Below are 27,890 nucleotides of genomic sequence, written 5' to 3' on the forward strand. Positions count from 1 at the left end.
AATTAATCCTTGGACCTGCCTCTTTTTTTGGCTCACACCCTAGATGATATGAAAAAGTTGATGGACAGTGTGGATCAAACACATAAATCATGGCAGGGCATAAAGAAGTTTTACATGTTAAAAGTTGGTTTTGTATTGCGAAAACAATTTTAAGAGAAAAAAATCTCCATAGTAACTTGAAAAGGGATAATTTTGGAAACAAAAATTCTTGTTTAATAAAAAACTCATTGAGCGCATTCCGCGTTCACCATTAAGCCAGACTCTTATTGTGGAAAGAATTCAGTGAAAAACCACTTAGCGGCTAGCGCTTTCCTTTTTCCACGTTAACACCACTAAACACATAATATTTTTCCAATTATGCGTTAAGTGAAATAAATCAGCGTTAACAAACAGGCCCTAAGACGTATACGTAAAATCAGGTTAGAAATTAATTAGGCCACGCTGTAAGGCCTAGGCTCGGCCCATGGTTCAAGCCCAGTCCAAGGACAGTTCGGGTGGGCTACCCGGCCCATAGTCACCCTTAGGCGAGTGGGATTCTCACACCCTTCGGCGCGCGAGTATCATCTTCACGAATAAACAAACAAAGGAGGAAAAATGAAAAGAGGGTTTGGAAAAAAAGAGAGAAAAACGAAAACGAGACAGAAACCAGACCTCTCCGTACCGATACCAGAAACAGCAGCACCCCCTCATCACAACTACAAAATCCCAGATTTTCCAAACGTTCATCCAAAGACCATATTTAAAAACCGAGAAAAAAGAGCATTTGCAATTCCGATATCTCTCTTCAAAATCCCTCTTTTTTTTTTTTTTTTTCAATCTCTGTCTCTCTCATTCATCATCTGAGGTAAGCTGTTTCTCCACTCCAATTTCTGTTCTGATTTCTTTCATTTTTATATTCCTCTCTCTCCCTCGTCAATTAAAAATGATAAACAAGATCGCCTTATGAAATCTCCCTGTTGCAGCGGCATTCGCGCTTCCGATCGAGTTCAAAACCCTAGCTGTGATGTGTTTTTTGCGAACTAATCGATATCTATGGCTTTTGGAAGGATCCGATTCTCTGAACTGACGGTGGTGGTGAGTGCTCGTCCACCCCTCTGGAAATCAGTACGTTTGGGGTTTTCGTTTTTTGGGGATTCTTGCTGTTTCTTGTTTTGTATAATTGGTTCATTTCTAATGGAAGATTGGAAGTGTAAATGTTTGATTAATGCGCTAGGGTTTTTTTTTTTTCTTGGCAGTGCCCCTTCTACCGGTTTTTGGGCATTTTGAAAAAAAATTAGTGGGGATTCTGTGGGTGGTCTTTCATGATTCTCACAACAAAGGTTTATAGGATAAAAGAGGTAGAAACGTTTTCTGCCGCTCCCATTTTTTGTTAGGGAGTAATGGGTAGAGCGGGAACTTCATGATTCCCACGGCAAAGGTTTGTGGGATAAAAGAGGCAGGAGTGTTTTCTGTCCGCTCCCTTCTCACGTTAGAGACTAATGGGTAGAGCTGTAATCTGATGTTCTTTCATGGTTAATTGATGCAAACCCAAAAGGGAAAACAAATAAATCAATAAGAAAAGAAAGAGATTTTGGGAAAGATCCAACAATCCTCTAGCCGGATGCTAGAGATCACAAATGCAAGACTGTGAGCAAGCTCAACAGTTCTCTAGTCTAGAACTAGAGATCACTTTCCCCCCCTTCAACAGCTACCATAGAGAATAAGAAAATTTCATAAAGAGTATTAATCAGCTTGTGTTATTCCATAGGACATAGGTCCTATTTATAATCAACTTTACAATCCGTAATAAAAGATATAAAATCTAAAAATCTATGAAATAGGAAAACACTTAAGTAACAAAGCATTCTATAATTAAGAAATACCTAAAATAAGAAGATACTTAGATAAGAAAATATTTAAGATTATCCCCTGCCTAAAAATAAAGATATGAAAGAAAGAGCAGATTTCCTAATTTAGAGATTTGAGAAAAATGGAAAGTGATGATGGCTAAAAAAGGAAGGTGGTCCTTTTCTTGTACACACGTGCAGAGGGTGCATGTGTGGGATGCGGGACGATTGCATCAATTCCCCCTCAGCTTGAAAAAACTCGACTTTGTTGAGTTGATGGCAATGTACTCCTCATATAGTTATGGGTTGATGCGCCTGAAATCCTCTACTGAAATCCATATGCTGTCGGACCTTGGTCGACCTTTCCATTTGATAAGAAACTTCTGATACCCCCCTTGGTGTGTGGAAACTATCTGATCATTCAACACGTCCTCAATGATTTCTTCGAACTGGCGTGGTACCTCAGGTATCTGGATAGCCTGTTCTTTTGTGCTCTCGTTTGTATGATGTTCAAGATAAATTGTAAGGTCTTCCACATTAAAAATCCTCGATGATTTCTTCGAGCTGGCATGGTACCTCAGGTATCTAGATAGCTTGTTCTTCCATGCTCTCGTTTGTATGATGTCCAAGATAAATTGTAAGGTCTTCCACATTAAAAATGGGGCTGATCTTCATTTTAGGTGACAGCTTGATTAGGCATGCATTATCACCTAGCTTCTTCAACTGTGGCAAGGACTTGCCTTTTTGGAGTGGTGCTTTGTATAAGAGCCTGCTGGAAACCGCTCAGGCTTAAGTCGCACCATGACTTTATCTCCTTCTTGGAATTGTGCAAAACGTCATCAAATATTTGCATATCCCTTGTAATTTTCATTACTAAGGGTGTGATCTTTCGCCTAACTTCTTCATGTATCTCCTTAACATGTTGTGCAAAAGCTTCAACGTCCTGGCTCGATCGAGTCACACTAGGAAGTGGGACTAAATCGATAGGTTGTCGCGGTCGCATTCCGGTTGCAATTTTGAAAGGAGAGAGTCCTGTAGTGCGGTTCATAGAAAAGCGAACTCAACTTGTGGTAACACGATGTCTCACGAGTTTATATGATCACCAACCAGACATCAAAGTAGATTCCCAAGGCTACGGTTTACGACTTCAGTCTACCCATCTATTTGCAGATGATACGCACTTGTGAACTTCAACTTAGTTCCCATCTTAGACCATAAGGTGCGCCAGAAGTACCTCATAAACTTGATGTCACGATTAGATACAATGGTTTTAGGAACACCATGTAGCCGAACCACCTCTTTAAAGAAAATATTGGCAATGTGCATGGCATCCGATATCTTCTTACAAGGGATAAAATGAGCCATCTTTGAAAACCTGTCAACCACAACATAAATAGAGTCATAGCCATGTTGAGTCTTAGGCAATCCCAAGACAAAATCCATACCGATGTCTTCCCATGGAGCATTTGGCATAAGTAATGGTGTATAAAGACCAGTATTCTACTTGTTACCTTTACCAAGTTGACACGCTCGACATTGACGAACAACGATCCCGATGTCTTTCTTTAAACTTAGCCAGTAAAAACGATCTTCAACCAGAGCTATCGTTTTATCGATACCAAAGTAACCACCTAGGCCCCCCGAATGAAGCTCTCGTATAACAAGCTCTCGTAAGGAACTCTTAGGAAGATACAACCTCATGTCGAATAATAAGTACCCATCGTGTAAGCTATACCTTGGGTACTCGATACGTGCACCGGAAATGAGTGTTGAAAATACCTTTCCAAAATCATCATCTGTGGCATAGTCCCGTTTAAGTTATTCAAATCCAACAACGGCAACTGATAAGGTAGACAAAAGGTGCAACTTTCGGCTGAGGGTGTCTGCAACCTTATTTTCAATACTGGCGCGATGTTTGAGGTTGAAGGTGAACTCTTGAAGATAAACACTCCACTTAGCATCCCTAGCACTTAACTTCTTCTGAGAATTCAAGTAACGTAATGCCTCGTGATCAGAATAGAGCACAAACTCTCGATAAATGAGGTAATGACGTCAATGCTTTAGAGCTTGTACAATAGCATAAAACTCCACATCGTAAATAGAATACTTCTTTCGTGCCGCATTGAGTTTCTCACTAAAAAGGCCATCGGATGTCTTTCCTAGCTAAGAACACTTCCAATGCCTACGTGCGATGTGTTACAGGCAACTTCAAACACTTTTTCGAAATTAGGAAGCCTAAGAACTGGAGCCTCTGTCATTTTCTACTTGATTTCTTGCAATGCCTTTGTTGCTGCTTTAGTTCACTCAAATGGATTGAACTTCATACATTCAGTAATTGGCGCCATGATGGAACTAAAGTTCCGAATAAACCTTCGATAAAACGTCGCAAGCCCATAAAAACTATGAACCTTACGGATGTTTACGGGAGTAGACCATTCAACAATAGCCCTTATCTCTTCTGAAATGACGAACCCGAGAAAGACTACGCTAGAACTCATGAAGGTACACTTCTTTAAATTGATGTAGAGTTTCTCATGGCTCAGTACTCTCATCATTTGGGGAAGATGGTCTAGATGATCTTCTTGTGAATGACAATAAATGAGGATGTCATCGAAGTATATGGCGACAAACTTGCCAATGAATGGTCGTAGAATTTGCGTCATCATCTGCATGAATGTGCTAGGTGCGTTCGTCAAGCTGAATGGCATAACTAACCATTCATACAATCCATCCTTTGTCTTGAAAGCAATTTTCCATTCATCGCCATGACGAATTCTTATTTGATGATACCTGCTTTGCAAATTAATTTTTGAAAAATTGTAGCATTTGCCAACATGTCTAGCATGTCATCTAGGTGCGGAATGGGAAAACGGTACTTTATTGTTATCATGTTGATGACGCGACTGTCAACACATTTGCCAACTGCCATCATTCTTTGGTGTCAACAACGCTAGCACAACACACGGGCTAAGACTATCACGAATGAACCCCTTTGTTAATAATTCTTCCACCCGTCAACGAAGTTCTACATGCTCTGTTGGTTCATTCGATATGCTGGAAGATTTGGTAATGGCGCTCTAAGTACCAGATTAATAGCATGTTGAATGTTGCACATGGGTGGAAGCTCACTAAGTAGTTCATCAGGGACCAAATCTTGAAATTGGGACAGAATGTCCATAATCTTGGGCGGTTGAACAACAACATTATCGACTGGATCGATCTTGCATCCTACCAGAGCATACATGATTCCACGTTCATGACTCTCCTCCATGAATCGGGCCGTGCTCAACACTGTGGAAGCCGACTTTGCCTCTTCAAGTTCGTCATCTTTCATAGGGTCAAGAGTAATGGGCTTTCCTTTGTATATAAAGCTATGTGTGTTCTTGAGACCATTGTGCGTCACATCCCTGTCATATATCCATAGGCGCCCCAGTAATATATGTGTGACCTTCATTGGAATGATATCGCACCAAAGCGATTCTTCATAATGACCCAAAGGGAAGTTGACTAAGCACCTCTTAGTCACAAGGATGAACGTGTCATTCACCCATGCAATCTTGTATGGCTTGGGATGTGTTCGAGGTTTCAGTTTCAACTTGTCCACCATGCTTGTGAGACCACGTTCATGTTGCTGCCTCCATCAATAATGACCTTGAGAGCCTTTCCACCACACGATACCCGTGTATGGAAAATATTCGTTCGCAACCAATCTTCTTAGGCCTCCTCCTCTGGTGATGTTAGAATCCTTCTGACCACCAATGATAACTTGTTTTCATTTTGGCCATCGAGGCCTTCCTTAAGTTCCTACTCATCTTTTGGATCATTTGCGTGTTCATCTTCCACTTGGTCTGCAATGAAGTCTTTGTCTCACAAAATTGGAGATTGCGAGAGGGACACTCAGTCGCATAATGTCCACGCCCACCATACTTAAAGCAATTGTTGGTCGACCTTCCTTACGTTACTGCAATAGACTTTCCCTTGGTATCACCGTTTCGGGGAAGATGATTGGAAGCAGATTGGGCAGAGTTCTGATCAATTTTGTACTCCCGAGGTAAGTTAGTGCGGGGCACGAATGGTTGTGGGCATGAAGTGGAGCCACTAGTGGTGGAATGAGTGGATGCATAACTCCCACCTTGAAGGTTCTGCGCCTTATCATCAACTTCTGGTCTTGCACTTTTTGGGCCATTTGATACGCATTGTCTATGCTGTTGAGATGAACAGTTACCACCTCTCTTTGAATCTCGAATTGTAGCCCATTACAATAATGTGTCACTTGTTGTCTTCCCGTTTCTGTTAAGCAGCATTGAATAAGTCATAATAATGCCGTGTGTACTCCTCCACGGTTAGATTGTCTCGTTGAAGCGTGAGGAGCTCTTGAAGAGAGGTCGTCTCGTAATCTAACGGCAGGAACCTTCACTTCATTCTTGCTTTCATTTCCTCCCAATTGCTTACGGGAGGAAGGCCACACCATTGTAGATATTCTTCGATGGCGTACCACCGGTCTTGAGCTATGCCTTTAAGTTTCAAGGTAGCGAAACGCAACTTGATAACTTCTTCCATTTCGTACCAACAAAAATATTGCTCCATCAACTTTAGCCAGTCATTGAACACTATAGGATCCAAATTACCATCGTAATCTGGAATCTCAATCTTGATGTGCTTGGCAGGATCCGAAGTGTGAATATTCCTCCCTCCTTCGGGATAAATTGGATGATCCCGTCGGAGGTTGTTCATCCCCCTGGCTCTTGGTTGCGCATAGTGATGTTGTTGGGCCCCATAGCCAGGGTCATATTCTTCGTCTTGGAAATTTTCATTCCGAGCAGGATGCCTTGAGTCAACATATCCCAACTCCAATTCTCCATCAGGGTCATTTATAGATGTTTGGCGGTCTGGATTGATTTCCTTGCTCGTGTTTTCGAGAATAATAATACGTCCTTCTAAAGCATTCATTCTGGCTATGGAACGGGACTCTAGGTTATCCATTCGTTTTGTGATCAAATCGACCACTTGTTGCAGGGTTGTGATAGTTTCTTCTTGAGGTTCTGTGGCCATCTCAGGATTGTAAATCATCCCTCTTCTAGTGCGGCGCATAAGACAACTGACTTTGGTGAGCAAGCAATTTTTTTATTTTTTATTTGTAAGGAAAGAGAGGAAGGGCAAGGAATTGATATGTTGGGACGGGATTATGATGTGGTAGGGATGGAAGAGGTTTTTTTTTTTTTGTAGAGTTAGGGTTTGGTGATTTTGAGATGGGGAAAAAAAAGGAAAGAAAAGAGAAGATGACAGATGGATGAAGGGGAAGGGTGAAAGGTTAGATTGAGCTAGGGAAAAAATTACCTTCTAATTTTTCCAAGGGTAGAACTTGCTCTAATGCCAATTTGATGCAAAGCCAAAAGGGAAAGCAAATAAATCAATAAGAAAAGAAAGAGATTGTGGGAATGATCCAACAATCCTCTAGCCGGATGCTAGAGATCACAAATGGAAGACTGTGAGCAAGCTCAATAGTTCTCTAGTCTAGAACTAGAGATCACTTTCCCCCCCTTCAACATTTACCATAGAGAATAAGAAAATTTCATAAAGAGTATTACCATAGGACATAGGTCCTATTTATAATCAACCTTACAATCCGTAATAAAAGATATAAAATCTAAAAATCTATGAAATAGGAAAACACTTAAGTAACAAAGCATTCTATAATTAAGAAATACCTAAAATAAGAAGATACTTAGTAAGAAAATATTTAAGATTATACCCTGCCTAAAAATAAAGATATGAAAGAAAGAGCAGATTTCCTAATTTAGAGATTTGAGAAAAATGGAAAGTGATGATGGCTAAAAAAGGAAGGTGGTCCTTTTCTTGTACACACATGCGGAGCGTGCACGTGTGGGATGTGGGACGATTGCATCATTAATATAATCCACAAAGCATTGAAGATCAAAATCCCCTAGAAAACATTAAGGCAAAGATAAGTGCATGTGGTTATGCTAGCTGTCCTTGAGAAGTATCTTTTACTAGGGCAGTGGCCTGCTTTACTTTTGTAGTCTGGAATGGGCAGCATGTAACTGTACCCTGCAATTCGACAGAAGTTTTAAGCACCTATTTACACCCATGCTGTATTTGGGCAACTTGGCAGAAGCTATGCTACTTGAATGTACGGATATCAAGTACGTTGGAGTTCCAGCAGGACTAATCCTCTAAATCCATATTCTTAGGACATGGGTTCGTCATGTATTCTTTATTTCTTACAAGCTCATTCATGTAAATGTTTGCCATACTTCCCTAACAAAGTAACAAGCTGACTTGTATAAACAAGCCAATATGATTCACGATCATCATAATCATTGTTGTCCTAGACTTTTCCTAGAAGCATGATTGACCAAAAGTGTTTAAAACTAGCAGATTTAGAGTTCAAAATCCCTGTAAGTGTAGATTCCATGTGTAGATTTTGCACCCAAGTTGTATTTGGGTCACCTTGATACGGTTATAAGTATTGAGGAGTCAGGGATCTACAATGACTAATACCTTAAATACAAATTCTTAGGATATGGGCATGGGAAATATTTTGTTTCTACCCATAGCCCCTAGCTATAATCATCTTAATGTACTTCCCTACATGATCACAAGTGGAATTCTATCACCCAATCGGCATGAGACACTAGCAATTCTACACAGCTAATGGGCTTTAAACCTCAAAATCCACATAGGTCTAGATTTCAAGTCTCAGGGAAGAGAGTGATCCCTTACCCTGACTGGACTCTTTGACTATGCTACTTCGGGACTATTGTTCTTCATTGGACCTGGTTATTCTTGGCAATATTTTTAAAAGCACGAAGCATGGTTAAGGCGGTCAAACCCCAAGAGGCAGTGGCATAAGCTTTAAAAGAATTTAAAATATGGAAATTGGTAAAAAGTGGAGAATTCTGGAATTGAAAATAAATTGTAAAGGATGTACATGTGCAAGGTATGCTGGACGGCAGGATGCGTGATTCTATAATCTATTAACATAATTGATTATTATTTTTTATCCATAATGGAAATATTTCTGATAAGGAAATGCAATAAATAACTAAAATGAATATGTAATTAAAAATATTGAACATTAATTACTAATTAGTGGACACTAGTAAACTATTTATTCTTAGTCATAGCCTTCTCATAGCACTTTAAATTAGATTGCATGGAGTTGTATTTGGAACATTGACAAACCAGTCAATGAATCTGGATTCTAGACAGTCCATTAAATATGGCACAAATGATTGTTCACCAAGTGGCCTTTTATTATACCCCGCTCATTTTTTCCCTGCCACAGACTGGATGTTTATGATTATTTGATCAAGATGATTCTAAGAAATTATAATCAAATCCAAGTTGGGGGCCACCAAGTTTACATTAGTGATCATACCTATTTTCTTGAATTGTCTTGACCATCCATTTGCAGGCCATTGATTCGATGGTTGGAATCATCCAATTGGGGTGAGTTTTGCTTGATGGCCTAAGTGGTCCAGAGCCATTGTTTAATAATCTGTATCCAACTCATGCTCCACAAGTTACAAATGTGGTGTGCTTAAATAAGCTTGTGAATTGTGATACAAATATGGTGGGCTTAAATAAGCATGGGATCTCACGTGCACATGCCCTAGTATAGGGTCCACCGTTCACCCACCACTAACATGGATCATTTGTAGCCGACCTGACTCATTGCCACCCAATACATGGAGTTGAGCTAAAATTGCTCAATAAAACAAAAAGTAGAAAGAAAAGCCTTTTTTTTTTTCCAACGTACATTATAACGAGGCTTATGCCTTGTAATTCACAGGTCTCATCTAATTAAGACTGAAGAAACCAAAAGGCCTTTTTCTTCCACCTCCCCTTGAGGCGTACGCAAGAGGTACTCTATGATTGAAGGTTAAAAGTATGTCTACATTCATGGACATCAAAAGCATGCTCGTAAATGCCTTCAGACTATGCCCATTGCCCATAGAGAATACCTAGGTTCTTTCTTGTTCAAGACAAGGCATCGTGTAAGTTTACCCCTTCTATTGAGTGTAGGGTCTTTTTGCATGTTGAATGATTCACACCTATGGCCACGGATACTGATATCAATTTTGTCAAAATCGGTATGTTATTGCAATTGTAATCGGGGTTAAATCGTATTGCATTGCAGGTCTCATAGTAAATTGTAAGTTTTCTTCTGATTAAAAAAAAAAAAATGAAAAAATCTGAAAAATATAAATAAACCAGAAAAAAAATATCAATCATCCATTTCCCATTAGTATCATGATGGTGTTAAAGGATTCTCATCTTTTGTTTTATTGTTTGCCTTTTAAGAAATTTACCTTAAAAACATACAAGAATCCTTTAATAATTTATGTTCCCTTTACCTTTCTCGAGTGTAGAATCACATTGGAAAAAGCGACATTTGATTTTGTTCAATGATGAAAATGATATTTTGATATCTTTGCTTGGCATAGGGAGGGTCTTCAAGTTGAGGACGGGACCCAATGGCATATCTCCCTTCTAGTGGTTTGGTGGGGACATGGGCCAAGAGGAATAGATGTTGCTTTCAAAATTCGTCCCTGTCTATTGAAGTGGTCATAGCTAATGTTTCATCTGTTGTTATTGAATGGGGGACCCTTGTAAAGACCCTGGGCGATGAGTGGGTTTTTATTTATTTATTTATTTTTATGCTCTTGGTTGTTTGGTGAGCTTTTGGCTCCCCCCTCTTTTTGTTCCCTTTGTATTTTTTTTCTTGCAGGCTGTTGTTGGCAGGCCTCTAATAAAATTTCCGTTTTCCCTTAAAAAATCATAATCCCCATATCTTCTCTCTCTCAAAAGATAAAGATGAGGACTTCTAATAGGGAATGGTCCTTTACATGTTTAAAAAAAGGGTAAATAGAAGAAAAAATGTATTAGAAATTGAAAAAATGATTTTTTAAATGTAATTTGAGGCCCCAATTATGCAGTCCACAATTATCGTACGATTTGTATAATATTCATATGATTATTGCATTGCAATTTGGAGCGATGATTTGTATCTATATGTATTCGATACAATTCAAATTGCAAATCATTCGCTTCTGATAGTTGTGCATGGGTCTTTAAGTTGAAGTCAAATCTTAACCATTCTTACCATAATACATATAGGTCAACATGATTGTAACCATGCATAAAAACATTCCAAATAATCCATAGACCTATTTGGCGTCTAGACCAGTTAAAATGTTAGAAATAATCAGAAAAGCTCGACACTTTAATGTTGAACAAAAGATCTATCATTTCATCTATTATAAAGAATAAAATAAAATAATTGGCTTTTTTTAAATGATTCCCCCCACCAATTTAAAACATGGAATGAAAGCTAATAAAAAAGTTAAAAAATTAAGAAAAAAAGTATACTTTGAATTGTAAACTACAGGGTTCAAATTATAGAATCAGAGAATTCATCGAAAAAGGATTCAAGGATTTTAGTAGGTCATTAAGTCTGCAAGCAAAGTCTCTTGAGAGACCTTTTTACGAAGAGGTTGTGGATTTGCTAGGAAGATACAAGGCATTGGGCCCAGATGGGTTTTTGATTGCTTTCTTCTTGGTGTTTTGGGATATAGCGGAAGGCAAAATTATGAGTTTCATGGTAGAGTTCTTTGAGAGGGGTAGGTGGTCAGTTGATTTAAGAGCCTCCTTTATAGTCATTACCCCAAAGGTGTCTGGCGCTGAAAGCATAAAGGATTTTAGACCTGTAAGTTTAATAGATGGCCCTTACAAGATCTTTGCAAAAACTTTAGCCATCATGTTCGGGGTGTTTTTGGGAAGTATCATTTCCAAGAACCAGTGTGCATTTATAGAAGGAAGAAATATTTTGGATTGTGCTTCCATTGCTCATGAATGCATTGACTCGTGTTACAAAGAACGGTTTAATGTGTAAACTGGACATCGAAAAGGCGTATGACTACGTCGATTAGGAATTTCTAACTGCATGCTAGATTGGCTTGGATGTAGCGAGAAGTGGAGATGGATGAGGGAGTGCACTTGATAAGCTCGTTTTTCTATTATAATCAATGGCTCCCCAAAAGGCTTCTTTAGAAGTTCGAGAGGCATTCGGTAGGGGGATCCTCTATCCTCGTTTCTGTTTGTTGTAGTAGCTAAATCTCTAGGTAGAATGATGGAGAAAGGACATGAGGTAGCTCTAATTTGTGGATTCAAGGTTGGTAGAAGTAGTAACCCCATGTCTCACATTTAATTTGTCGACGATGCTTATTTTTTGCAATGTGGATCCAGATATGGTGGATAGAGGATGGTAATAAGATGTTTTGAAGTGGTGCAAAGAGTGAAATGTTGGGGATCATGATGTTGACGGAGGAGGTGGAGCAGTTGATTGGGGTGTTCGGTTGCAAGGCGTGTTCATTCTCTTCCTCTTGCCGTGGCCTTCTCATTTGCGTTGGGAAGGTCGCAAAGCATTTGTGGGAAAGTGGTAGAAAGATTCGAAAGGCAACTGTCAAGCTGGAAAAGTAGATACTTATTGACGGGTGGTTAGGTCATGCTTATTAAAGCATTCTTTTCAAATATGCCTCTCTACTTTATGTCTCTGTTTAGATGCCTGAATTTGGTGTTGATTCGATTAGAAAGGCTTAGAAGGGATTTCTTGTAGTGAGGCGCAGAAGATAAGAAGAAGTTTCACTCATGGTGTGCCAAAACGGTTACGTATTGGCCGTAACGGCCGATACGTAACGGTAACGGTGGGAACCGTTACGCGTTTCGGGGTCGTATCGTCAAATAACGGCCATATTGTTTTTCTTTTTAAGCTCTGTTTTTTCAGTTTTTTTGAAACCACTTTCTTCCAAACTCTTACTAAATCCTTCTATTACTATTTGTGACCAATCTTGGCTTGCCATTTGAGATAAAAACACATTATATTAAGGATTTTCTTGAATCGAAGCCCCGTGGGCCATTTTCCAGAAATTCGTCAAAAATAGGTCTTTATACTTTTTATTGAATGTTTTGTTGTTTTAATCATAGAATATGATGTGTTATTAATCATAGTAAAACATATTAATATGCATTTGGGCCATTTGTGGTCAGAAATTTGTTAATAAATAGGTATTTATATTTTTTCTATTTACACATGAATTTTGGCCTTTTTTTAAATTCGAAAATGCAATTTATTAATGGTTGTTTTGCTGTTTTAATCATGCCATTTGATGTGTTAATCATAGTAGAACATATTAATATGCATTTTACAGATTTGGGGTGCCATTTAATAAATTTTTTAATATTTTTTCTATTTACACATTTATTTTGGCCCCTTTTTTGAAAATTCCGAAAATCATTTTTTAATGATTCTTTTGCTGTTTTAATGATGCCATATGATGTGCTAATCATAGTAGAACATGTTAATGTGCATTTTACAGATTTGGGGTGCCATTTTATATATATTTTTATATTTTTTTCTATTTATGTATTTATTTCGGCCCTTTTTTTGAAAATTCGAAAAATCATTTTTTAATGATTCTTTTGCTGTTTTTATGATGCCATATGATGTGTTAATCATAGTAGAACATGTTAATGTGCATTTTACATATTTGGGGTGCCATTATATATATATTATATATATTTTTTCTATTTACGCATGAATTTTGGCCCTCAAAAATAATTGCAAACACCTAAATGTAAGATATTTTCATATGACATTCATTCTAATATATCTATCATTGATAGTAGATAGTTAGAAAATTAAATATATGAATTTTGTAGTCAAATTCAGGTTATCTGGTTCATAAATTCATCAGACAGTCCGATACAACTTCTCACCAAAGAGTGGATCATTACACCACCATAAACATGTTCCAATTTATAAATGAATGCATATTTGGAATGCTTAGAATATTCCGGATTTAATCCATATTTTTTCATATTTTTTTGGGAAAAAAATTTGCGTCGTTACGGGCCGTTACGCCCCCGTATCGCTGTTACACCCCCGTATCCGTATCGGTTTCGGAGGGCACCGTTACGCCAACCATACCGATACGGGACACCTTGGACTTTCACTTACTAGGGTGGGAGGAGGTTTAAAAGCCATATAAATGAGGTTTAACATAAGGGCTCGTTTGGGAGCTTGTAAATGGAGATAAATGGAATCCATTTCCCAATTACACTCGAATCAAGTGTAAATGGAATCCTCAACTGTGTTTGATAGCCTATGAATGAAATGCAATAGAATCCAAATATTCACATTTGGATGCTTGTATTTTGGTGTAATTGGAATGCATTGGGATTCTTCAATATATTCATAGGAACCTAAATTTGATTAACTAAATCAGCTTTAGTATGCCAAATTAATGTACATGTGATATTTGATAGATGGTTTAGCTTTAATATCCCAAAGTAGTGTACATGTGATATTTGATAGATCGTTAAAAAAAGTGATATTTGATAGAATGATTGTAATAAGGCCATTGAAATATATACTTTCGCAAAAAAAAGGGGAAATTCCAAGCCTCAGGTGGGCCACAAATGTAAGGATCACAAACAAGTGACGCTAACGTTTTCTAACCATCCATATAAATGATCAGCTTTTGGACGATTTGGATCATTCTATTGGTGTAATTTTAGTGATGCGGCTAATAATTGGATTGTTTGGGAGTATCATCAATGTGCCATGTGGACGGCATGTGAGGAGCGCAACGACACCTTTGTTTACTCGTGTGACTCTCCAAGGGAGCAAAAAAAGGCATTTCACACCAATTACACTCAATTTAGGGCAAAACGAAGGGATTTCAAAACACACCAAAAAGTAACTTTTTCATTCACCACTAATTCCATTTACCTCCAATTACACGGCACAAAATGCACCAAAAAGGTGCATTTACACCCAATTGCCTCCAAATACACCTAAATACAGGCATCCAAACAACCCCCAAGGGATTTGAGGTCTATGAATTTGGCATTGCTAGGGAAATGGTGGTGGAGGTTGGGGACAGAGGAAGAGTCCTTGTGGAGAGAGTGAACATCATCTAAATATAGTTGCGAGGAATGAGGATGGTGGATCAGGGAAGAGAGATAACATCAACTAAATATATTTGCGAGGAATGAGGATGGTGGATTAGGGACTCTTCATTGTATAGAGCGTTTGGCTTGTGGAAAGGGGTCTCATCTCTTGAGTGTGAAATTGAAGTCTAAGGAGGGGATTGGGTTTAATATTCGAAATGGGGGAAAAGTCCAGTTTTCAAAGGATGTGTGGTGGGTGAGATCACCCTCTAGAATGAATTCCTAAGACTAACGCGTCTAGCGGTGGATATTGACATTCTCGTCTCTAGGTGTTTGTCAGTTAGCAAAAATTCAGTGGTGTGGTCACCCCAGTGCCGAAGGGATATATTGACGAAGAAATTGAAGAATTAGTAATGCTCTTGGACAACGCAAGGATAGATCCGACCGATTCTCAATTCGATTGTTCTATAATATGCTCGTCTCCCGCTCGTTAGATGAGCCGGTAGAGATAGTGTACTGTGTGTGAGTGATCCAAGGTTTAATCCCTGGTAGTGTTACCTTTAAAATAATAATAATAATAATAATAATTTGCTTTGCTCTCTACAATTGGTAGATAGGCAAGCTTTGACTTCCTCGATGGTGTGTTATAGGGCTTCCCTGAAAGTGGCAGCTTATGTGTGGTTAGTATGGAGAAATTGGGTCTTGAACTTGAGAGATTCGGAATCAGTGTGTCATTTGTTTATTCATTGTCCATACACATACTTGGTTTGGTCTCTTCTTCTTCTTCTTCTTCAACTATAGTTGCACCACGGAGCGTGAAATAGACTGTTCATCTGGTTTTCTTAACGTTATCTGTTCAGTGACAAAAAAGTATTTTGATTTCTTTGTTTTGGCTTGTTGAAAATAAACACGCCACCCCCCCCTCCTCAAAAGACAAAAATGAGGATATTTAATAGAGGAAGGCCTTTTACATTACATGTTTAGCAAAAGGGTAAAAAAGAAGAAAAAATGTATAAAATATGTAAAGAAAATTGATTTTTATGTAATTTGGGGCCCTAGTTACACAGTCCACAATTATCTTGTGATTCGTATGGTATTCATATGGTTATTGCATTTTGTGATTTGGGGCTCCAATTTGTATTGGTGTGTATATTATACAATTCAAATTGCAAATTGTACAATTGTGACAACAGTGTGTCTTTAAGTTGTCAAATCATAACCATCATTACCATAATACGTATAGGTCAACATTGTCGTAAGCATCCATAAAACATTCCGGATAAGTCAGAGACCAATTTGGTGTCTCGGCCAGTTAAAAAGTAAGAAATCATAAGAAAAAGCTTGACAGTTAAATGTTGAACAGAAGATGCATAATTTAATCTATTATAAAGAATAAAATAAAGTAGTTGGCTCTTTTTAAACAATTCTTAAAGCTCCGTCAACTTTAAGCATAAAATGAAAGCTAAGTAAAAAGTTTTAAAATTAGGAAATAAGTATAATTTGAATTGTATCGGAGGATTCAAATTATGGAAGGATTCATCTAAAAGGGATTCAAAGTGGGATTCAGGTTGTAAATAGTAGGATTTTGCTTAAAGATTTGACTCCCATTGTAAATTGTAGGATTTTGACGATTATGGCTAATATAGTAGAAAATTGTTGTTGAAGCCTTTTTATTCATCTTAGGATGTTCTAAAGCCTTGTTTTCAACTATTAAAGACAAATAGTGACTTTAGTTTTTTCAATGGAAAAAACTATTCACAGTGGATTGTGATTCAATTTGTAGCTCTTTCCAATTGAGGAGGCTATTCTTTCTCAGAAGAGTGCCTCGATCTCGTATCACGTGGATCATTCATCTTTATACAGCTCACTGTTATTAGTATGTACAATGGTGAGTACATCCTTGTGTATATTTCATGCAGACATTTTTGTACTGCTCTCTGTAGGAATCTAGTGTAAGCTTCTAGAAAGAAAGTTCTGTACATTGTAAAATGCAACTCTAAACTATAGTTGAAGTGTGAAAGGAAGCAACAACAGATTTGGTTGCAGTAGGGAAGCATCTATTTTAAAATATTAGCGAGGCAAAAAAGCAAGGTAGCGGGAGTGTGAGAACATATCTAAAGTGTGATTCAAAGCTGGAGTAGACTGTTCTTGCGACAAAGCTCTAAACTACTCATTCAGCTTTCATAGTTAACCTCAAACACTTAATAACTGTCCTGTAAGAATCATGAGAACAGTTTTCTTAACCTTACTAACCTGTATCTAAACCAAGTTACTTCTAGATCAACTTAATCTTTATGACTAGGTTACGGAATTCTTTCTTTTTGAAATGTAATAAGTGCTCATCAAACTACTCTTGAAGTCAGGAAAAGATCATAAAAAAGTAGGAGAAAAGTCTTGGACATCTTTAGCTTATGGTAGTATGGACTTCAAAAGGAAAAGATTTAGTACCAAATACTAATCATATTAACTTTTATGTTTAATATGCTAAACATTTTTTATTTTTTGAAGATGCAAATTCATGATAATAGGATTAAGTTACATGGCAAGCGAATTCCAAACAAAAAGATGTTGGAGAGAGGAGTCCAAAATATATGAAGAATCCAGGCACGAATAATCATCCTTGATGACCTCCATCTGTCCTCTCTTCAGATTGCTTTTTGGAACCCCCATGAATTCCTTTAACATAGAAGCCCAAGAGATGATCCTTCCATTAGCTCTTTCCAATACTTGGTTTGTTGATTCCAACACATTTTTAAAGGCCTTGTTGTTCCTCTTGTTGCAGTATCACCTTACTGTCTCTTAGCATTGCCGCCTGATCTTCCTAGGCCCTTCAAAAGATTGGCTAGTCCTCGTGGACTCCTCAGTAGCAAGAACAAGCCAATTTGGGGCTTCCAAGCAACACGAGAAACTCATCTTGATCTAAAAGAGTGTGGTTTCGTGTTTTTAAGGATAATTTGGTCAGATCTGATGATGGTATAAGTGCTTGCTATAGAACGGTTTGTGGATTTTGAACAACTATAGTGGCTGAACCTAATAAGATAGCAATTACGACCCAAGAAGTGATAAGTGCTAATGTTTTCCACGTCGTTATCGCGTAATGTATCGCGCCTTTGGGATACGGATGCATATCGGTTATCGCATGGGTTATATCGGTTATCTCATGGGATATATTGGTTGTATTGCGTAATGTATCACTATTGTTGGGAAACATTGGGAAAATGGTCGAATTTTTCAATGAAACTTCAAGGATTGTTAAAAAAGACATCAATACACACCTTGAATTCAAAACATCACAAAAACCAAGTGCACATAATAGGTTTCATTAGCATGGGGTCCAAATCTATGCGTTGTTTGATTGAACTTATGCAAATATATTCGAAGTTCATTCATATAATTTTTAAATGTTGGAAACACAGGCGATACATTCAAAGGCAAAAAAAGAAGTAGAAGACTAGAAATATACCTGTGAATAATGTGTGGTTGTGCCTCAGACCCACATAGAGCTACGAGGTGGCTCAAAATCATCATCTCCATCTCGATGGGGGTGGGCATAGTATTACTGCTCTACAAACCAATAATACTATGCTTAGGTCATGGTGCAATGAGATCAATGAAGATACTCTCTAACATAACATTGATACTCATCCTCTTCAATTTAAAAAAAAGGGGGGAAATGTTCAAATTTTTTCTAATTTTTTGCAAATCACCTCATCTTCCCCTAAATCCCAAAATTAGAGTGTATACGATGATGATCTCATCATAAATTCTTGAATACTCTGAAATGGTGGCCAATTAACAGCTACTTGAAGTTGAATTTAAAAAAAGTTAAAATTTAATATTTTAATTATTTTTTTTCAAAAAATCCCCAAATCACCAACAATCACTAGATCAAGTTACATACATGTTTGATTTTGTGTTTGGACACAGATTGCAACCGATTTATGAGAAATTGATTTTTTTTTTCCTCTAATTTTCCGCAACTCGGTCCATCTCCTCCAAATCCGTTATTTTTCATGCAAAACATGAAGAATCATGGATTTGTAACCATTTGACATTGATTTAACATGATTTGCAGTAAAAAGAAAAAGAAAGATTGAAAATGCTCGCCAGATCGAATAGGTGGGATATATTGGCACTACTTGCGTGTTTCGTATCGCACGGGTGGGATACAAGATATATTGTCGAATATATTGCCCGATATTGTCGATACTGAAAACATTGATAAGTAGTTGGGCATGGACTTGGAAACCCCCTATTTGCCAATAGAAATGTTGGCCTATTTCCACACCGGATATATTGTATAACCCTTTTAGTGTTTTTTTTTTTAAAAATAAAAATATATTATATATATTCATTAACCTTTATATAGTTTCTGGAAATGGCAGATGGTACCACAAGCAGTGATCAAAAGACAATGTTATTGATGGGAAATAGTTCACAGTGATCGTCTCGGATTGGTAATTATCACTGTTAAATCAGATGGAAGGAATTACTTCCCAATCAACTAAGATGTATTTCGGTAGTAGAAAAATGGGTTAATAATTGTAAAGAAAAAGGATCCCGTTGCAGGTTATCTATTCCGCAAGGATTAGGAAAGTGACAATCTGACAGTGATCATGGCCTCTTTATAACATGCAGCCTAACATTAGTAATGGCTATGATTTTTAGAACTACAAAGGAAATAAGGGATACTGTTTCCGTAACTTATTTCTATGTGATGATTTGGGATGAGTTTTTATTTTTTGATGATTTGAGATGAGTTAATCAACTACACCATGCAATAACCAATTTTTTGTTATAGTGAGAGATGTCTGTAGAAGAATATTTGTCCTCAATGAGACAAAAATGGGAAGAGTTAGACCATTGTTAGCTACTTGCTCACACTCTTGAAGATACTAAGAAACAAACAGAACAACACATGATTTTTGAGTTCTTGGTTGGACTTCACCCTGACTTTGAGTTGCAAAGGGTGCAATTTCTTGGGAGGGAACCTTTGCCTTTGATAGAATTGATATATAACTATATTCAAGGAGAGGCTAGTAGGAGAGCTACAATATTCAAGTCAAAATGGTTCAAACTACTCATGAGCAAGGTGTTCCAAAACGGTAACGGTGGCTGTAACGGCCACCACCGTTACCGTTATGATATGGGCCGTAACGGCTGTTATGGCCCCCCATATCGGCTGTTTTTTATTTTTTGAAAAAACGGTTACATGACCATTACGGGACCGTTATGTGGCCGTTACGGCCTGTTTTTCTATAACGGCCGTTTCGACCCGTAATGCGTAACGGTTATGACTGTTACCATTACGTAACCGAATTTGAATACCTTGCTCATGAGAGGTTTGCCCTGGTTACAAATTCCAGATCAACTAAGCCAAGTGGCTTTGGAAAAGGATCGGGCTGGGTATTAGTGTCTTTGTTGAAAGGGACAAGTTGAAATATACTTTTTGTGGAAAATGGTGATACACCAAGGAATGTTGTTGGGATTTACGTCCTCACCTGTGTCCAAAGTTGAACTGTGTCGCCACTAACACAGATGCAGTTGAGGGGGAGATTCCTCTCAATTTTGGTAACGAATATTGGACGCAAGGGACCTAGCTATTTGCCTATGAGTTACAGTCATAGTTGGCTGCCCGAAAAGTCCCATTGCCTTCATTTTTCTCATTTAGATGTGCTACCGAGCAGCTAATTATCACTTCCATCACCAATGATGCTCATGTTTTCCAGTCCCATCCTTCAACATCTTGGATTATAGATTTAGGTGTTCGGATCATATGAAAGATAAGAAAGATGGTTTTTTGTCTTCTATTCTCTTATTTCTAGTGGTATAAGATTAGCTGATGGATCCTTTTCTAATGCCGCCAGGAAGGGTGTATCAGTTTACTCCGCCTTTGTCTTTTGTAAATGTTTGGTCTTTTCTATCTAATCTATTAGCCATTAGTTATCTTAGTGCTGCATTATTTCCACGTTACAAAATTGTCTTTTGCTTTTGTTTCAAAGTCATTTATATCAGTAAGGGAAGAGTATACTTGTGGCATACTCGTCTAGGTCAATTATCTTTAAATTCACTTTCCATTATTTTTCTCAATATAGATATTTTAGAGATTTAAAATTTCAGTGTAAAGCGTATCAGATGTTGAAACATTGTAGGACATATTTTCCATTCAGTAATAACGATAGAACTCCCCCAAGAAGGCAGACTGTTGCTCAGAGAAACTAACTCAAACTTCCACTGTATGATCAAATTCATAGCATGCGTTCATATGTGTAGTCTTGTAGGCCTTTTCATAGACCTCTAAGCAAACTAGGAATCTTCTAGAAGGAATCATTTATAAACAAATCCAACAATAGCATCCTATTGGCCCACATATTAGTTGCCAATTTATTCTAAAGGCACTTGTATAAGTAGAAGTATGTACACAGCCACATGGTGTATAGCTTGTACAGTTTGTGCTAGAGGTTGTTTCTCTTATATGAGTTGAGTAAAACATTAATAATATTGCCCAGTTGAACTTGTGGGTCCCACGGCCGAGTTGTTTCTGATTGGACCATCAATTCGTTCCTCATCTTCCATCAGGACCTTTGATGTGTCCAGCTCTTCAATATAGACCCTTCAATGTGCCTAATCTTCAATATGGACCCTTGCTTGGGCCTGATCATTTAATCTAAACCCTACAATGGGCCTGATCTTCAATTGGGTTGCAATAGTACTTAGTTTGGATGCATCAATTCCCTTTCCTGGAGAGAACTCAATAATGAATTTGGGGCCAATGTTAATACATAACCCCAATTTTCCTGGGTCATCTTCTTCCCTTTGGTTGAAGTTCGTGATGAAGTCTCACTCATTGGTTCCAGTGATTTAAATATTGATAGTATCGGGTTGGCCGATACTATCAATATCACATGTGGCTGATATGATATACAAGGGGGGTATTAAATTCCCCTGTATTGCACAAAATATCATGATGTATTGCTGATATATTGTGATATATCAATACATTGCGACTCCGATACTATCAATATTGCATGTGGCTGATACAATATACAGGGGTTTATTAAATTCCCTTGTATTGCACAAAATATTGTGATGCATCGCAATATATTGATACATTGTGATATTTAAACCCTTTATAAAATTTCCTTGCATCATAGATACATGCGATGCATGGCGATACATTGTGAAATGCATCAGCGATACATTGTAATACATTCCCCTACAGGAATTTTGGGAAAAAAAAGAAGAAGTAAAAAACCCCACAAAAAATCATTCTCTTAAATTTATTTTGGGGGAATATGTTTTTATACTTATATCGTATTATTTGTGAATTATATGAACTAGTTTAAGATATAATTGCATCATATACGAAGAAAACTTTTGTGTATAATTTTTATTTTTTATTTTTAATATTTTTTTTTGAATTTTAAGTGCGTAGTCATGTCTCTTTCAACATATCTTAAGTTTTCATTGAAAATTTTCATCATTTCCCAATGTTTCCATCAAACAGCGATACATTCCCCAATACATCTGATATTTCCCATGAAATACCAATATTTTCCGTTTCCCAAGGCTGTGATACATGCATCTATACCGATATTTAAATCACTGGTTGCTCCAATGCAATCCCCAAAGGATTATGTTCTCTTCCTCTTATATCTCTTGCAAGCATTGTCCTCCATGAAGTCTTCATAATTATTGCCAAATGTAGTGTGACTTGTCCAGTGCTATCATGTGCACTGATATTTTTCATTGCAATTTCTACTGGTGTGATTGTGTCACTATCATCTATTTCTTCATGAATCAAGATAAAGGCCTTTGCCTAGTCCTGTAGCAGGTCATCTCTCTTCAAAATGATCTTCTTGTTGTGGATGAAGAGGTACATGTAGGCAGACTCACACGAACCAGACTTGGTGTAAAAGAAACCAAGGGTGTCCTAATAAGATATGGCAGACTCATGGGGCTGGCATCACACGAACCAGACTTGGTGTAATGTGATCCCATTAAGTGGTTAACCAAACAATGGCTGTATATTAGAGTGCATACATCGATTACCTACACAATCCAGCGTGTATTTGACTCTCTGCTCCTTGGGTGCTTCTCCACCTAAACCTCTAGCTTATCGACCAACTTCTGTGGGTCTGTATTTGTACTTCTGCCATCAATTAAGGTGTTGCATTGTTTTCCTTACTCTCCATTCGTGTATGGAAGATGTTTATGTGAATCCAATCTTCTATTTAGGCTTCTTTATGTGCGGTTAAAATCCTCACAATAAATGTAGGAGCCATGCGATATTCTAGAGGCTCAAGTTTTAGTTCTTCAACATCTGTTATTGCGGCTTCCTCTTGGACTTAGATTGGCTCTTCTTTTGGATATGACTTTGCTGTAGTTCCTCACAATATAAATTCTTTTTATGGAAGGCTGACACAAAATGTCCTTTTCTTCCACACATGAAGTAGGTGTTATTCTTTCTACATCAGTTAGTCATGGTGAATCATTGTTTTTGTGTGGACCATTAACCGCCGCGATTAGTTGCTGTGGGAGTGGGCTGACGATTGTATGCAGTGATAGTTTTGTGGAGTACTAGGTCCAGTGGCTGCTTTGCAAATACCATTATATGATAAGGCTCATTTATGCAATCAAGTCTTATCGAGTTGGCCGATCTCATGGGTGATCATTGTGTGACCCTTAATAGGGTAAATAGGGATGCCAACGATCAGGTGGATAGTCTTGCAAAAAATGGGGTTTGTATATTTGTATTAACTCTATCTCCATTGTTGGTTGGAGATAGTCTTGTTGTATGTCTAGTTTTCTCTTTTTACAATAAAAGTTTTCAATTACACCTAAAAAAAACAAAGGTTTATCCATGCTATGATGTCTACTTGGGTCATTTCCCTTTAATGCTCCCCTTCCAACCCGTTTCATTAACAGGTTACAACTTGATGTTCATGCGTAGTTACCTCTCAGCGGACTGTCAGATCATAATACTTCTTAGTGTATTCCTCGACTGTGCAGTTTCCTTGTTGCAGTGAGATGAGGTCTCTGAACATGACCTCCTCATAGTCCAGGCTCCTCATCTCCTCTTAGTTGCTCATGGGATGGTGCCTGCCACGTAAGTCATAATTGCACCTCAAAATGGGCAGCATTATTGTTTGGGTGTTGTTGTGCTCTTCGTTTTGTTTTGCCTTCTTCCTGTTGTTTTTGTTTCTCTTAATCCTTTCTTTTCCAAATAAAATTTTGAGATATTCATAAAAGAAAGAAAAACATCAGTCCATGGATGAATTTGGGTTACACTTGCATTGTGTCCAACTGTTGGCCAATGCCATGACAATACTTAAACCCAACAACCTCAATACCACATGGATTTGCATGTTGAAACCATCATTTTCTCCATTTCTGTCTATTAGGTATTGATACTGTCCTCCCTCTCCATATCGGAAGTTTGTATCCATGTAGATTGTAGCTCCTGTCTTCACCTTGAGATTACATGATATTGCAACTGCTGCATATGTCCAGCTCCTCCATACTAGTCCATACTTTTGCTGCTCTCGTTACGGTTTCATAGTGATACGGCCCATAGGCTCCTCCATATTCTTGTTTATAAGTAGGGTGCACCCCACATGTCATTTGCTCACCTGCTGGCCTCAATCCTGTGGGTGCAGTGCCATTTCCACTTTTCTTGGGGTATTCATCTTCATCACCATCATCATTTGCATCGCTTTCCCTGCAGTCATCACGTCTCACCCCATTCCATATCATATAGACAGATGTCATCTCAACAACCATGATCAGGTGCATCTCAGTTTTTACCTTTCTTGGTCAGCATCATCACATCAGTTCTGAAACCACCACCGTCAATAGGCTGGGTAACACTACTGCTGTGCCTACTAGGATTATGTTTGCCGTTGTCATAACTCATAACCATCAACTATCTGTGGCTGATACTGTGAAACACCAGCTGCAGTAGATCATGGCCCTATGGCACCTTCTTTGTGTCACCATGCATATTATACCATTCATGTTTACATCCATATTTTTAGGAAAACTCGTGTTGGGGAGAGTAGGAACTTCCGTTGCAACTATTCACCTGATGAATCATCCCCTTCAAATTATAATCCAAATTAATCAGATCTGTAAAGCTTTTATTTTTTTTTAGGTTGTCGGGATATTGGAAAAAATGTTTAATTGGACACAAAAAGGCTAGAACAAGAATTCCCAGAAAAATTTTGGACTCTGTTTGGTAAAGTCAGTCTGCTATTCTGGAACAACTTTAAACAAATGTACTATCCTGGGACTGAAATTACATGCTAACCATTTTTGCTTTTCCTCTTTTGTTTTGAATTGCTTTGTTTTATTTTTCCTGAATTGCCAGTCCCTGTTTCGCAGCTCAATCTAATTGTCTTCTTCTTCTTCTTTTTAATTTTTAAATTTTTTTTTTTTTTTAATTTGAATTTAAGAATCTCAGTCTGAAAGTTGGTTTCTTGCTGAATGCACTTGACGAGAAAGCTTCATCGGGGCCCAACGACTTATCCTTGCCTTGATTGCTGAAAAGGGCATGTGATATGGATGACGGCGGGCAGCGGGAAAATGGGAGACATAAAGCGGATCAATACAAAGGGGTCCATCATCAGGTATGGAGAAGAATTTGGCAGACAGAGAATCCAAAGCACGCAATGTTTCATTCTCACCTCGATTATATAACATTAGACCACATATGACAAGAAATGAACAAGGGGTAAATCTAATACAAGACGTGTATTGATCCTTGCCTACCAAGGAAAAAGAGTAGGGTTGAGACTGGCCTGTGCTCAGCCATGCCCAGCCCGAGTTCATTCTGTTTTAGGATGATCGTCGAGGTCCAGTAACTAATTTGGCTGGACCTGGCATGTTTCTGCCTAAAGGGCCAATATGCACATCCTGGCCCGACTAATTTAAAACTATGAACCGAGTATTTGGCCTTGCCCTTGCCCTTGCCCTTGCCCTTGGCCTTGCCTGAGCCTGATTAGCTTAGTGGGCTGGGCTGGGCTGGGCTGGCCTAGGCTCCTCAGCCTGTAGGTTGAACATGGACAAGCTTTGGTTTGCCCAGCCATTTCCAGCCTAAAATGAATCAAGCAGAATATCTAACGTTGTCATCTCAGCAACCTCAGCAACATAAACAGTGTGTATGTAAATGCTTGTACTGATGAGGAATTATAGGCTTCTGCTCGTTCTGTTCATGTGGAACTATGGTTTGGTTCGAAACCATTGATTTATGGGCTCTGTCATTGATGTGAGGGGCCTTTGTATCCTCCCAAATTGGAAGGTTTCAACTCCTTGATTGTTGGGCTATTCTCTGTTACGTTATGGACTTTGTGTATTCTCCTTAATCATTTTTAGGCCACTGATTGAAGGGTTAGGGTCTTCAAATCTGGGGGATTTTCTTACTTGTCCCTCATCCATGATGAGGCCCATCAGATACACTGGTATGAATAACTGGACCGTTGTACTACATGCATGGAGTCCTGTGCTTAGCAAACTGCACTATTTAATAGTGAGCATTACCCCTTTATCCCTCCCTACTAACTATCCTATCCATGGATGATTACAGTGGATCCCCCAACATCAGATGAAGGACCCCCATAGCCTGAAAATTCTTGCCCTCGCTGCCGAGAGGGATGCGGCAATCCAGGAACGGAATTTAGCCATTGCCGAGAAGAAGGCGGCCTTGGCTGAACGAGACATGGCGATCTTGCAGCGTGATGCCGCTCTTGCTGAGCGGAACAATGCCTTGATGGAACGCGATTCTGCCATTGGTGCCCTTGAGTATGCCCGGGAAAATGCCATGAATGGCAGTGGGCCAGCAACCTGCCCTCCAGGGTGTGGGCTCCCACGTGGAACTAAGCATGTCCACCACCCACAGCATATGGCTGATGCTCATTACCACCCAAGAGAGATGCATATAAGCAGTGAGGCCTACCCGATCTCGGCAGCTACTGATGAGGCCATCAAACCTCGGCGGGCCAAACGTCCGAGGAAGGAGACGAAGGGCCAATTCACGACCAAGAAGACATCAAAAGCAAGGAAAGGTAAGAGAGGGGGTGAAGACTTGAACAAGCAAGTCCCTGGAGCCAAGCAGCTCGATTGGAAGGGTCAGGAGCTGACTGGTGGTGAGGATCTGAACAAGCAGCTCTCGGTGACGAAGCATGAATGGAAGGATCAGGACCTGGGTTTGAACCAAGTGAACTTTGACGACTCGACCATGCCGGTGCCAGTTTGCTCGTGCACCGGCCTCCCACAACAATGCTACAAGTGGGGGAATGGAGGGTGGCAATCTGCTTGCTGCACGACCACTATGTCCATGTATCCGCTGCCGGTCATGCCCAACAAGCGTCATGCCCGTGTGGGTGGCCGGAAGATGAGTGGCAGTGCCTTCACCAAGCTGCTCAGCAGGCTAGCGGCAGAGGGCCACGATTTGTCGACCCCTCTGGACCTTAAGGACCACTGGGCCAAGCACGGTACCAATCGCTATATCACCATCAAGTGACCAACACACCTATGTGTTTCCACCTCAAAATCACACAAGGCTGTTGCCAAAGTGTTCTGGTGATGTTCTGGTCAGGGGTCTTGTATCTTTGTAGTTATTATGAAAGAAAAGATGCAAGTTGTTTGTTGTGGGGAGGGGGGTTGCATGTAAGTGGCTTTCATTTCTTTTTTATGTGGGATTTTTGGCTTCTTAGTGGGGAAATGGGGCTTTGCAGCGAACATGAGAGCTGCTGGTGAAGAAATGGAGAAGGGTTATGGATGGGTTTAGCTCTCAGTTGCTTACATTGAAATGGACCCTTGAAATGTGAATCGTTACTCAAAATATCCTTAGGGAAGGGTTAAAAAAAAAGTTAGTAAAAAAGAAAAAAGAAAAAACACAGGGTGAACCCGCTCTTTATAAAATGCGGTGCTACAGAGTTGTACTTGATGTGTACATATTTCCTATTTATGTAACAGGGCTAGGTTTTAGTGCTGGAAATTATTGGAACTGCTTCAAATGAACTAAGACGAGCTTTTGCTGTTATGATCGTTGTTTTATACTGATTTCATCAGGATGATTGTTGGTTT

The 27,890-nt window shown here is 38.8% G+C and overlaps 1 protein-coding gene across 4 annotated transcripts; it reads left to right on the forward strand.

Moving 5' to 3' along the window:
* Positions 1-581: 581 nt before the first annotated feature.
* On the forward strand, positions 582-27,890 carry LOC131243428 (barley B recombinant-like protein D). 4 transcript variants are annotated; one of them, XM_058242790.1, is made up of 4 exons: positions 582-844; positions 963-1,104; positions 25,259-25,432; positions 26,389-27,890. In XM_058242790.1, exons 3-4 carry the CDS (start codon positions 25,364-25,366, stop codon positions 27,322-27,324), a joined length of 1,005 nt encoding a protein of 334 aa, XP_058098773.1. In that variant the 5' UTR covers positions 582-844; positions 963-1,104; positions 25,259-25,363; the 3' UTR covers positions 27,325-27,890. The 4 variants fall into 4 exon arrangements, with proteins under 4 accessions (XP_058098773.1, XP_058098775.1, XP_058098772.1 ...); XM_058242792.1 differs by having other exon boundaries at positions 25,267-25,432; XM_058242789.1 differs by having other exon boundaries at positions 963-1,074.

This window comes from Magnolia sinica, chromosome 4, assembly GCF_029962835.1.
Source record: "Magnolia sinica isolate HGM2019 chromosome 4, MsV1, whole genome shotgun sequence".
NCBI lineage: Eukaryota > Viridiplantae > Streptophyta > Magnoliopsida > Magnoliales > Magnoliaceae > Magnolia > Magnolia sinica.

Bases quoted from the DNA above. Each gene is read 5' to 3' on its own strand.
- LOC131243428 (XM_058242790.1), top strand. From the start codon at position 25,364: ATGGATGACGGCGGGCAGCGGGAAAATGGGAGACATAAAGCGGATCAA. The intron at 25,433-26,388 runs GTATGGAGAAGA...GGATGATTACAG, and splicing joins ACAAAGGGGTCCATCATCAG to TGGATCCCCCAACATCAGAT.